Raw genomic sequence first — 11492 nt, 5'->3', positions numbered from 1 at the left:
AGATGCAGGTACGGGGAAAGATGATCTATACTGAGGCCTCCCGTTCAATGGTGAAAACGACTTCTCTCATTCACCGTCATAAAACCGCACTGCAACGCATTTTGACGAAGGGAAGCTCCTTTTCGGCCGGCGACCGACACACAGTTTCGTCAGAGACGATTTTTCCAAACCGAGGATTTTTCAAACCAATGGACGCGCCGACGCGAAGAGTTTCACCCACCCCCGGTTTTCCAACCGGTCGTAAAACTGCAGCGGTTGCTATAATTGCGAGCTATGGCCAAAGGGAAGCGTCGAACGCCGATCTATGGTCCTTTGGATCGCGCAGGGATGACGATGTTGTGGCAAATCGGAGGGGGACTGTGAAGTTGTAAAACACTGTTACGACAGACCGAAAGTGTAGGACGACATGGCTGTCTTACTCGCGGATACTGTATTCGCTGGCTGTGGAAACTGTATATAGCATTTATTTGCTGTATGTAGTATATATAATAATTTCTACAAGTGATAGATAATATATTTAATAGCATAAACAAGTAATAGAAAATATGTATGATATATCAAATACCAGTAATTGATAATACAGATAATATATCATATACAAGTAATAGACAATATAATATAGATAATAAATATAGTATATATACAATTTAACTCTGCAAATAATTGATATCAATTCAAAAACTTTTCTCTTACTCTGTCTAGTTATTCCATAAAAATAAATCATTAGACAGCAAGCTCTGCTTTCCTAAAATTATAAATCACTCTTAACTTATAAATTATATACAAAATAAATATTAAACTATCAAATACACATTGTAACAATGTGGCAAAATATTTTTTAACAGCAAAATTTATCCTTCCTTAATATTATAAAAAGATATCCTGATTTCTAAAATTTCTCTAATTTTCAACCATTTTGAAAGTGCACCGCTGCGATATTTATAAACTTTTATGTCCTCGAAGTAAACGTTTCGATTGTCAGCGGGGGTGGAATCGGCAAGACCGAATGGATTGCCGGAATCAATAAAGGCAACAATCCGAGGTTCTATCAAATAAAGTCATTTCGAGCACCCTGCGGTCGTAGAGTAGTCCAGGTGGCTTGAGAGCGCAATTAAACGTATAAACGGTGGAAATTAGCCGCAAGAATTGGCTCCGTAGACCTCGGGGAAAAGGCATGCCCCTGAATGGATCCGCGGGCATCAGGGCCATTTAACACGATGACACCCCATTTACCACCCCCGCAAAGAGACTGCTGGAAACCCCGGGCAAAAGCCCTAAAGCCCATATGTCAGCACGTGCCCCATTGCCCGTGGGTGCTTCTGTATCGTTAAATGCTCGAGCTGGTAGGAACGTTGCTAGCCGATTTACACTTATTCGTTGCAAACGTCGCGCGGTCACGCACCGCGTATTAACCCCTTCGCGATCCGACAACGTGACGGACCCGCGACGATGATTTCGTTCGTAAGCTACCAGATACGAACTTCGTGTATTTCTTCTAGATTAAAAGGAAAATTTGATTTGTTTGTTATTAAATAGTCAAGGAATCAAAAAGGTAGGATAAATAATAATTCTATCGTTATTTTAGGGAATTTATTAAAAATAAGGCAGTGTTAATTAACATAGCTGTAGCAAGAAATTATACTGCAAGGGGTTAACACTTTTGGCACAATTATAGTACTTTATTTTTCCTTTTATTATTATCTATTATTTTACTATTTTATTTTACCTTCTATTATTTACTATTATTATTTACTACTATTATTTACTACTATTAAAATTCTTTTCAACAGTAACGTAACAATTTTAGAGGGTTGATTCTCGATTAAGTTAATTTTCTGAAGAATTTAACTTCGTTCCAAATTAACGCATTCTTGGAATTCTTTTTACATGGTCGCTTAGGGGTCGAATAAAATGAAATTGAAGAAGGAACACAGCGAAGTAACTTTGATAGCTATTTAGGGATGCAACGGCGATATCATTGCGCACCCTCATCGAACGCAGTCGGGTCCAACGCGAAACCGGATAACAGGGAGGGGGTGGATTGGTCGGAATCAACGGATTCACGAATTCTTTCTTATTCCGTCCTAATTCGGTTGAACGACCGTCGTAAAACGAATCAGAGGGGTATCATACCTCCGGAATTCCTCCTCCCGATTACCCTCCGGACGCTCGTTTTTGCTCCGCCCTGCCCGGATTCGGTGGATGAAAGGAGGAAAATCCTCGGTAAAACCGAGCAGGAAATCGTATCCCGTTGGAAAAACGGCCCAACCCACGCCGCGCGCGCGCGACTACGTTTTCCGCTCTGTTCTCTCCGGTTTTTATTGAGTTATCGAAACTACCCCCGCGAGACAGATTTCCTCCGTGAGCTCTACCGTTCGCAAAATTTTTGCTAAAACGAGCTCCCGAGGACCTGTTCCGATAACGGGCAGTTTCATCGATCTGATTTTACGTTCCTCGAATCGCCGTCACGAACGAATATTTCATAGGTTTTATTGTTATTCGCGTCCGCGATACCGTTTTGCAATAATTTTGTTACGGTGAAATAACTGTATAAGAAAGTCCATATGGTATTAAAAATATTAATAATAATTAATCAAAGGTACCGTGATATAATTAATCTAATTCGGTTTGTCTGACATTGTTAAAGAATTCTTATATCACATTTATTAAATTGCAATAAATTCTCTAATAAAATTTTGATGGCCCTAGATATGTTTATGAATTAGATATAAATTAGAAATATTAAATAATTATTATAATGCTCAGGTTTTGCACTATAATACTCGAGGCGACATCTGCTCAGGAGTCCTGGAAAATAATAAAATCGTAAAATCAATATTTTCCTCCTTTTTTCTGGGCAATTTAATAATTAAAAAATATTCTGAAACTAGAGAAACACTCTCCTGTATTTTTATCATGCAAAAAAAGATATATTTGTTAATACAAATATTATAAACAAATGATTCGTGCCGACTTTGTCATAAGATGTAATGGAAATTCCGGCACGAATCATCTGCTTCTGAAAATATAAAAATAGCGCCACTGGTCGCCGTGGCAAAACGCTCAAACTGTTCAACGACATTGTTAGCACTTGGTAACTTCCAGGTCTCTTCAAGTCACCTTAAGATGGCGCCACTATGTTAAATCGTAATTTGCATAGGGCGCCGCTTATGTAGAATTTATAGTACTAAATCTTCTATTTTCAAAAATAGCCGCCTTTTACGGACGCCCTCTGTAGGCGATTTATTGTACGTATGTAATTCCGGTTCCGGTTTTATCTCTTTCAGTGCCTGACAGATTGGCAAGATGGTGAGTTTTATGCAATGCTTTCTAAAATCTTTATTTTTCGATCGAATCTTACACAATTTGTAGAAAATATTAACTGGAGATCGTAAACTAATCTCTGGTGTAATAAAATTCACAATTATTTTTGAATTTTTTACAGAATTTAGAATAATTTAAGCATTATCAATCTACCGTTCAATACCTTTACTTTCTTTATATCTATTTCTATTTACGCTATTTTTCATCTTAATTATAAAGTATCGTACACGTTTCTCTACGATAAAAATTCCTATTAACAATGAACTATCATAATGGCAAATAAATTGTGTAACGTTCGATTTACTTATAGGTTAACTCATGTGTTAACCCCAACGATAACGATTTTAATGGCAATTTTCGTTACTAATTCACACTTTAATTGTTTTTCAGTCGCTGGTAATTCCAGAGAAGTTCCAACACATTCTTCGTGTCATGGGCACGAACATCGACGGTAACAGAAAAGTTATGTTCGCTATGACAGCAATTAAGGGTGTCGGTCGTCGTTACGCTAATATTGTTTTAAAGAAGGCCGATATCGACTTAGACAAACGTGCTGGTGAATGCTCCGAAGAAGAAGTAAGAAATTGTTCATAAATTATATTTTGAACGTGATCAGAAGTAGCTCGAATTACGAAATGGAATAGTCGATGAAATATAGTCGCGTATCTAATAATTACGTTTATTTCAGGTTGAAAAAATTGTCACCATTATGGGCAATCCTAGGCAATACAAAATCCCAGACTGGTTCTTGAATAGACAAAAAGATATTGTCGACGGAAAATATTCACAAGTGAGTATAACAATTCGATAGAAAAGAAATGATTATATTGAATCTTTCTTATGAAATATAGCACGTCTTCACGACTAATTATATGAATTTTTGTATGGATTAGATGGTAGGCGTGCGAGAGAAACTGCACATCAGGTTGTTTGTTAACCTTGTTTGGTTAACAGATCTCTTGACAATTATATTATAATAATGTGCAACATTCGATTGTTTTACTTTCATAATATATCAATACAGACTATCGTAATGAAATATATTTTTCTAGCGTTTTAAAAGATATCTTTTTAATGCTGTATTTTAGCTCACCAGCTCCTCCCTGGACTCCAAACTCCGTGAAGATTTGGAGCGCATGAAGAAGATTCGCGCGCACAGAGGTTTGCGTCACTATTGGGGTCTCCGCGTGCGTGGTCAGCACACAAAGACTACGGGTCGTCGTGGACGCACCGTCGGTGTATCCAAAAAGAAGTAATTTTATATTTCTTTATTTAAGAATAAATTCGTAAAAACAAAATACTCTGGCGATTTATTTTTGAGACGAACAAACTTTATTTCAAATGAGATATTATTAATGTTATTTGTATCGTGGAAGATTTCAACATACAACGAATGCAGATACAAGTTTTTATTTTAGCAGCGTTCTATTTATAGATATATATTATACTTATGCCTACAGAAATTGTTCTTAAGGTGTATATAATTGTTCCAAAATTGACCGTTCGTTCATTGATATGCAATTAATGTGCTAAAAGTTTATCTTCTGTACAATAATTCGTAATATTTATACATATATATATATATTTCGAGAAGGAGGAATTACGTTCTATAAGGAAACGAGATTTTCTTGTAAATTTACATTTAAAGAACACTGAGAACACCTCAAACTTATTGCACAATATGAGACACTCGTCTTTTTTAAATATTATTGACAGTGCATAAGGCAGTTTCATTTCATATTAAAGAATAAAATGAAACCTTTCAAATATAACGGAATGTGCGCTAATATTAAAGTGAATTTTCATTGACAAACAATTAACTTTTCTAAGTATACTTTTGGAACTTTTCCTCGTTGATTTCCTCTCACCCCCATCACGTAGTCTTCGTCGTCGGGTATTTGTATGATGCTAATTACCTAAAAGATAGAGTTAGACGTGTCGTGAGATTTGGTAAATCATTGCCGGACGATTTATGCGTTTTGGTAAAAGCTCGAGCTAAAACACCAGGAAAGCTGCAATGAACTTAAGGATATAAAAAAAAAACACGTACGGTACATTTGACGAAAAGAAATAATATATTTATTTGATACATGCACAGAGTTCGGAGTAAATGTACATATGCATTCGTTTGCGTGTAACATACTATATGCATATGCATAACAATGATTCTTTATACCAAACAAATATACAGACGAACCAGAACAAACTTGTGTGTGATAAAACATCAAGAACAAATTTTAACAAAAAAAAAAAAATGTAGTAGAAAAGCCAATATACAGACATAAAACTTAAAATTAAAATATGTATATCATGCACGGTTTCTCAAAGGAGATATAATGCCGATCTTATAAAAAAAAAATGCAAATTCCGTAAAAATATAAGAAAGGTGAGCTAATTCTATGAGTATTATACGTGTAACCTGCGTTTATAATCTTCGCTTTACTTTACAATAACTTGCAACGATTCATTAATGCGTACATCTATAGAAATTTATTTACATTACTGCCTTTTTAACATTCTACTTCCTATCTTACATTCTCGAAGAACAGCTTTACAAAAATCATAATCACGATCTAAAGAAACTCGTCTCACAAGTATATAATAGAATGCTATCAAAATTAAGAATGAATCAAAAAAACATTGCACTGAATTTATACAGCCATAAAGTGCATAATTCTTTAAATTACGTATACTAAAAAAAATAAAGTAACTGTTGATCGTATTGAACGATCTCATCTTAACGCAATTCATTGCTACGAGTACTAATTAAATAATAGAAATTTTTCGTAAGATTAAATTAGTCGAATTGTTAGGTCGATGCATATGAAATAATAGTGCAATCTAATATTCTTGCGTATGCGTGTTTTTAATTTTTTTTTATGATTTTTTTTCGTATTTTTGTTGTTGTTGTAATAAGTTATTTTAAAAAAGCGCGGCTTCGATTGAAATAGATATTTCATATGCACAATGTGTAATATAAAATAAATTCCTTGAACAAAAGTGGTCAAACCTTACGGCGAAAGTAGCTTTTTTTTTTTTTTAAACTAAACTTACTCTCTGTAATGAGTCATGCCATTTGTTCGGCTATGTTCTGAGCATGCTTCTTTGTTTTTATCTAAATTACAAATTTTGTTACCTCATCTTGACCGACGCTTAATTCACTAGTATCCCTCGCTTCATAATCAAATAGTACCCTTGCACGTTCTTGACCATTTTCCGCTGATACATTGGAAGTTGGTGGGGTAGTGGTGGAGTGATAAGGGCCCCCAGATAAGCTGGGTAGGATAAATTACAATTCGGATAAGTTTCACGAACATGTTAAAGTTCAGAGAACTTTTCGTAATAACTTCATTAAATATTGTTCGATCTGTTATGTCTAACTCGTTAATTTTTCAATTTTACAATACGAACGAGATTCTTTGCTTCAGAATGATTTTGTTTCAATAAAGAATTTGAAAGAATTCCACGCGATTATCTCGTTTTTTTAACGGAACTTTCTGTGTATGATATACATGCTGGATAAAAACTGAAATTAAAAACGTTATTAACATAAGTGGGAAAGCGTAAGCGGTTTTTGCAAGTAGGGGTAACACGAGTAATATGAAACAAGACACTGACAAAGATCGATCGAGGAAATTCGAAAAGAATACGATTCTAAGGAGTACACAGAATTAAATGTTAACGATTGTACATTACTTTCATAGGAACATAAACCATTAAGATCTACAACTGTGTGTGCCAATACCAACGAAACGTGATGACATGCATTAGAATTAAACATCGATTAGCTACACAACATTATATCGGTACCGAGTGAAATCGTCAAAGTAAAAGGTAACAAGGTTGCAATTTTTAGTCACGTTATCCGCGTGACGACTGTAACATCTCCATAAAAATTGGAAGTTATCTTGCTTATAGAATCATGGTTTTTAAGCATTTCGTAAATACAATTTATTGACTGTCCTCCGATAATTACAAGTTCGATAGCGGCTTAATAGACTAAAGATATCGTTCAACATGTCTATAGAAATGTTGCAATAGTTAACAAGTATCTATAACAACAGAAATAATGCGTCTGTGTCCTATGCTTCCCTCCGTTAGTCCCATCATGGATACAACTAATTATTGCCCTTTATCTCCCCGGTCAACGCTCCCTAAAACCTAAACTTTTGAGACATTGGTGTCAAAGGTAGCGGTAACATAGTTAGAATCAGCGAGAATTGGATTTACGGGTGAATTTTGGGATTGTGTGGGTGAGGGTGTTAGCTCGATCACATCTTCGCTGTTGACTCTCAGCAAAGGACTCGGCTGACGTGCCCTGCAATCCCAATCATGCAAGCAAAGATAGAGAATAGAAAGAGTATGTTACTGGTAAAAAAAAATAAATATAACAAGCACTGCACAGTAGCAGAAACGAGGATAAATATAAATACCATTTCACTGTGACTATCACAATTACGGTATTTACAACGGAACGATGTGGCTATACCTTTGACAAAATAAATAAATAAATAAACACTACGTACACCACTTTGCAGAAGTAAGCAGAGGTCTAGAAAGTAATACTTGTAAACGTCTACAGATCATGATGATCTTTGCGAATGAGTAATGGTTCTATCAAGCTTCTTCTAGATACTTTCATGTGTCGCAGAGGACACGGCAACCGATAATTGTTGAACATTACTCACTCGGATCACCAGAGAGTGGGATAGCTGTACAAGGGATAGTGCAGGACAATTAAATATTTTAAAGAGACTGAACTGAGCAAAGAATAGACTTGTTACCTTACCCAGCTAATTCCCGCTGCAGATCTTGCATCGTGGCATGACACTGAGCGTAATGACGAGCTTGGGCTTCGACGAACTCGTGAAGGCAGCGTAGGTGTCCAGCCTGAGAACTTGATACTCCTTCCAACAGCAGTTTCACTATTTCTGCTTGACGATCAAAGTCTGACTGTGCTACCCTTAACTCCCTCTCTGCCTGAGTAGAGCAATATACAGCTTTATTCCTTATTGTTAAATACAATCGTTCGACAAATATCAGTGTTTTTACGGATTCGAGATTTTTGATAGGTAGCAAATTTTGTCTCCTTTTTTTTCGTACAAAGCTTGTAAAAAAATTAATTTAGAAGCTAAGAATATAGAATACGAGTAGCAGAAACATATATGCAAATCACAATGTCAGATATACCTATAAAAAATATATCAATTATTCATTTAAATACGAGATATAGGAGAATTCAGATTCACCCTATTCAATGCATCTATTTTATCTCGATTTAAATTCCGCGAATGACTTAGAAAGCAAAACATAATTAACCACACTGTTCGAGCTGACAAAAACCATCAGCTTCATCAATACCTGATCGAGTAACACTTCAGGTGATACGCCAGACTCCTATCAGATGCAGCAATGTACAGGACAAAACACGTGGTAAACGTATATAGCACACAATCGAATGAAACAATAAATAATAGAACTTACACTTTGCTGACCCAGCATGCTTCTTGCTTTTCTCACCCTGTTCTTGCATGCATCTAAGTCCAATCTAAAAGTAGCAGATGTTGCAATTAATACCGCAAATCCGCCTTTAAAAATAAATATGATTTCATACCGCTTATTTTCTAGTATCGCCATTTCTTTGTTAACGGTTTTCATCTCTCCTTCCAAAAACTTTCTTAAGGGTTGTATATAACAATTAGCTGAAGTGCCTATAAAGTCTCTCTCAATTTGTCCTAATTTCTGCTGACACAAGCCCACTTTAATTAGTGCAGCACCTAAATAAAAACATCAGAAAAATGAGATACAATTGAAATGAGAATTGTTCAAATTTTTATCCGATATGGTTTATATAATAAAGGGTGTATATACCATAAGCAATCCCTGAGCCAAAATCATTTCCAGCTTCTATCATGTCCATACCCACATATTCTAGATTAGTCAACCTGTTAGGCTTCTTCTTGTCAATCTTCTCATAAAAGAAGTCCTCGATTCTGTTGCCTATAATATGATCAACTAAATGTGTTAAGAGTGTTTCAAAACGATCACACAAATCTAGCACAAAAAAGTTCATTAACAAATATACCTGGGTTTGGAGTGAGTACAGACTCCATGTTCCTAAGAATCTTCTCTGTCCATGTTTTGGTCGCGTTTGCCCTCTCAGCAAGATGCTCTAAATGTGCATCCAATTCTGTCTTTTCCGATGTTCCTAATGTTTCCTCAGTTAACTGTAAAAAGAATGTAAAGCATTGCATGACTCATACCATTTAAAATGAGGACAGTGAATTATAAATTCGTGATTCTTGAACAGTTTTATTCTTCCAATTTAATGAACAACTTCAGAACACACAGAAACATTGAGGTATCGGCTTGGAAATAAAGAAGAGTATCACAGCATTAGTCATTCTAAGTTGTTTAATATGATCTGAGTCATCGATTGATGAATTATTTAGCTCACAACCAGTGACTGTGCTACATCCATAATGTAGACAATGTTTAATCTTAAGAGATACTAGCAGAAGGTGATAGAACGATAAATGGCACAGTAGAGAGGACAGACAGTCGCAAAAATTAAATACATTTGCTAACCTCAGCACATAAGTGTAAAAACTATAGACGGACTGTACGAATTCGCTCGTCACGGGTAAGAAATAAATCGGAAAACGAGGTCCTCGGATTTATAAAGTAAAAGATACGTTGGCAATTCGTGGTCGTTGTGTTTTAAATATTACACTCGTTGGAAAAAAAGAGTACAAAATGTCAGAGGTGACAGCATTCGGTTACTGACGACCAAAGGGAGCTTCTCCTTGTCAACGGTAAATTTGTTAACTTATCGGAGCGAGCTTGGCTCACCTGTACGACCCTGCTGAGCGCGGCACCAGCATCTTTCACTAATTTCTTCACGTTGAAATCCATTTCTCGCTGCTGTTTCGGTGCGAATCTTCCACGATCACCCCCTGCTACTCTTTATTTTCTATCGACCGCTAACTCTAACTGCCTCCGTGAAGAGGCGCTCCGTCACGATTTGCGCACATATAAAATCGGTCTACGCGTTCCTTACAAACGATAAACAACGTTCCTATAACTTGCACGCGTCTCGGCGACTCCGCTTTATTAACGAATAATATATCCTCAATTGCCGCACCATCGATGCAGCGTCCAAAGGTCTTCCGTGTCCCGGCCTTGCGGTGAAACGGATAAATTAAACGTGCGTAGAAATGGAAACGAATTACAATTGTAATATCGCCGACGCTCATAGAATTATAATAGCTTCTTACTATCTCTTAATCATTTTTCAATCTTTTACGGTATCTATAAACGAAGTACTGTGTCGGGAATATTTTATAAAACCCGAAAAAGATCAATCCCGAATCAATGTTGCGGATTCTTCGATTTGTACAAGAGTAGCTTAGACTGTGTATGGGGTTCCGTTTCACATGATCTGCAATACCGATATTGTTTAAGCGTGAGGTTTTTTCTTTTTCTTTTTAAATAGGATAGACATCCCTCGAACGACATAAGTCTGCAACAGAGAAGTTTTGTTGTTATTTTGCATTGTTGTCGCCTTTGAAAATCAATACGCTATAATTAACGTTTTTAGACGACTTTGCGCTCTGTATACGATTGCCGCGCTTCTTGCGGCCAAAAAACGAAGCTACGTTCGGTGTTCGTACAGCGCCAATTAGCCCCGCGGCAAAACGCTCAAACTGTTAGCCAAATTACCGACAATCGAGTTTGGAGCCTCTTGCGGAGAAAAAGCGAAGCTCGTTTCAGGGTCCGTACAGCGCCAATTAGTCCTGCGGCAAAATGCTCAAACTGTTAGCCATATTACCGACAGTCGGGTTTGGCTAACAGTTTGAGCGTTTTGTCACGGCACTAATTGGCGCTGTACGGACCCCGAAACGAGCTTCGATTTTTCGCCACGAGAGGCAGCACATTCGCACATAGAAACCAAGGGCACAGAATTGTCCAGGAGAATCTGCTGCATTAATATGATATACAAAAACCAAACGAAAATGATCTTAAATATAATTATTTAATATCATAGTCAATGAAACTCTGACCGAGGGTGATTATTCAAATTTGAATCGCCGATTACTTATATTTTAGTGAAAATAAAGTAGTAGAAATAAAATTTCTCGATTACTTTTACTGTAAAATTATAACCC

General features: G+C 36.4%; 2 protein-coding genes across 11 annotated transcripts; one reads left to right on the top strand and one right to left on the bottom strand.

Annotated features, from left to right (window-relative positions):
- Window positions 1-3245: 3245 nt before the first annotated feature.
- Window positions 3246-4622, top strand: Rps18 (ribosomal protein S18). Its single transcript, XM_078178358.1, has 4 exons — window positions 3246-3309; window positions 3715-3900; window positions 4013-4114; window positions 4413-4622. The coding sequence occupies exons 1-4, from the start codon at window positions 3307-3309 to the stop codon at window positions 4578-4580; spliced, it is 459 nt and encodes a 152-aa protein (XP_078034484.1). The 5' UTR covers window positions 3246-3306; the 3' UTR covers window positions 4581-4622.
- An 18-nt stretch (window positions 4623-4640) lies between these two features.
- On the bottom strand, window positions 4641-10423 carry Endob (SH3 domain containing GRB2 like, endophilin-B). 10 transcript variants are annotated; one of them, XM_078178348.1, is made up of 9 exons: window positions 10177-10423; window positions 9410-9551; window positions 9196-9324; window positions 8939-9101; window positions 8809-8872; window positions 8686-8721; window positions 8114-8304; window positions 6461-6599; window positions 4641-5240 (listed from the first exon to the last, which is right to left on the bottom strand). In XM_078178348.1, the coding sequence occupies exons 1-9, from the start codon at window positions 10237-10239 to the stop codon at window positions 5127-5129; spliced, it is 1041 nt and encodes a 346-aa protein (XP_078034474.1). In that variant the 5' UTR covers window positions 10240-10423; the 3' UTR covers window positions 4641-5126. The 10 variants fall into 10 exon arrangements, with proteins under 10 accessions (XP_078034474.1, XP_078034482.1, XP_078034475.1 ...); XM_078178352.1 differs by lacking the exons at window positions 4641-5240; window positions 6461-6599 and adding exons at window positions 7507-7642; window positions 8013-8036 and having other exon boundaries at window positions 10177-10419; XM_078178356.1 differs by lacking the exon at window positions 6461-6599 and having other exon boundaries at window positions 8109-8304; window positions 10177-10418.
- Between the last annotated feature and the right edge of the window lie 1069 nt (window positions 10424-11492).

The sequence above is a fragment of the Augochlora pura genome, chromosome 4 (genome assembly GCF_028453695.1).
Source record: "Augochlora pura isolate Apur16 chromosome 4, APUR_v2.2.1, whole genome shotgun sequence".
Taxonomy (NCBI): Eukaryota; Metazoa; Arthropoda; class Insecta; order Hymenoptera; family Halictidae; genus Augochlora; species Augochlora pura.
This window is presented reverse-complemented; position numbering and strand designations above follow the sequence as displayed.

Excerpts from the sequence above, each read along its gene's own strand:
- Rps18 (XM_078178358.1), top strand. Across the intron at positions 3,901-4,012 it reads GTGAATGCTCCGAAGAAGAA|GTTGAAAAAATTGTCACCAT; the intron begins GTAAGAAATTGT and ends CGTTTATTTCAG. Across the intron at positions 4,115-4,412 it reads TCGACGGAAAATATTCACAA|CTCACCAGCTCCTCCCTGGA; the intron begins GTGAGTATAACA and ends GCTGTATTTTAG.
- Endob (XM_078178348.1), bottom strand. The coding sequence starts at position 10,239 with ATGGATTTCAACGTGAAGAAATTAGTGAAAGATGCTGGTGCCGCGCTC. Across the intron at positions 9,102-9,195 it reads TGGCTCAGGGATTGCTTATG|GTGCTGCACTAATTAAAGTG; the intron begins GTATATACACCC and ends GTTTTTATTTAG. Across the intron at positions 5,241-6,460 it reads TAAGCGTCGGTCAAGATGAG|GTAATTAGCATCATACAAAT; the intron begins GTAACAAAATTT and ends TCTATCTTTTAG.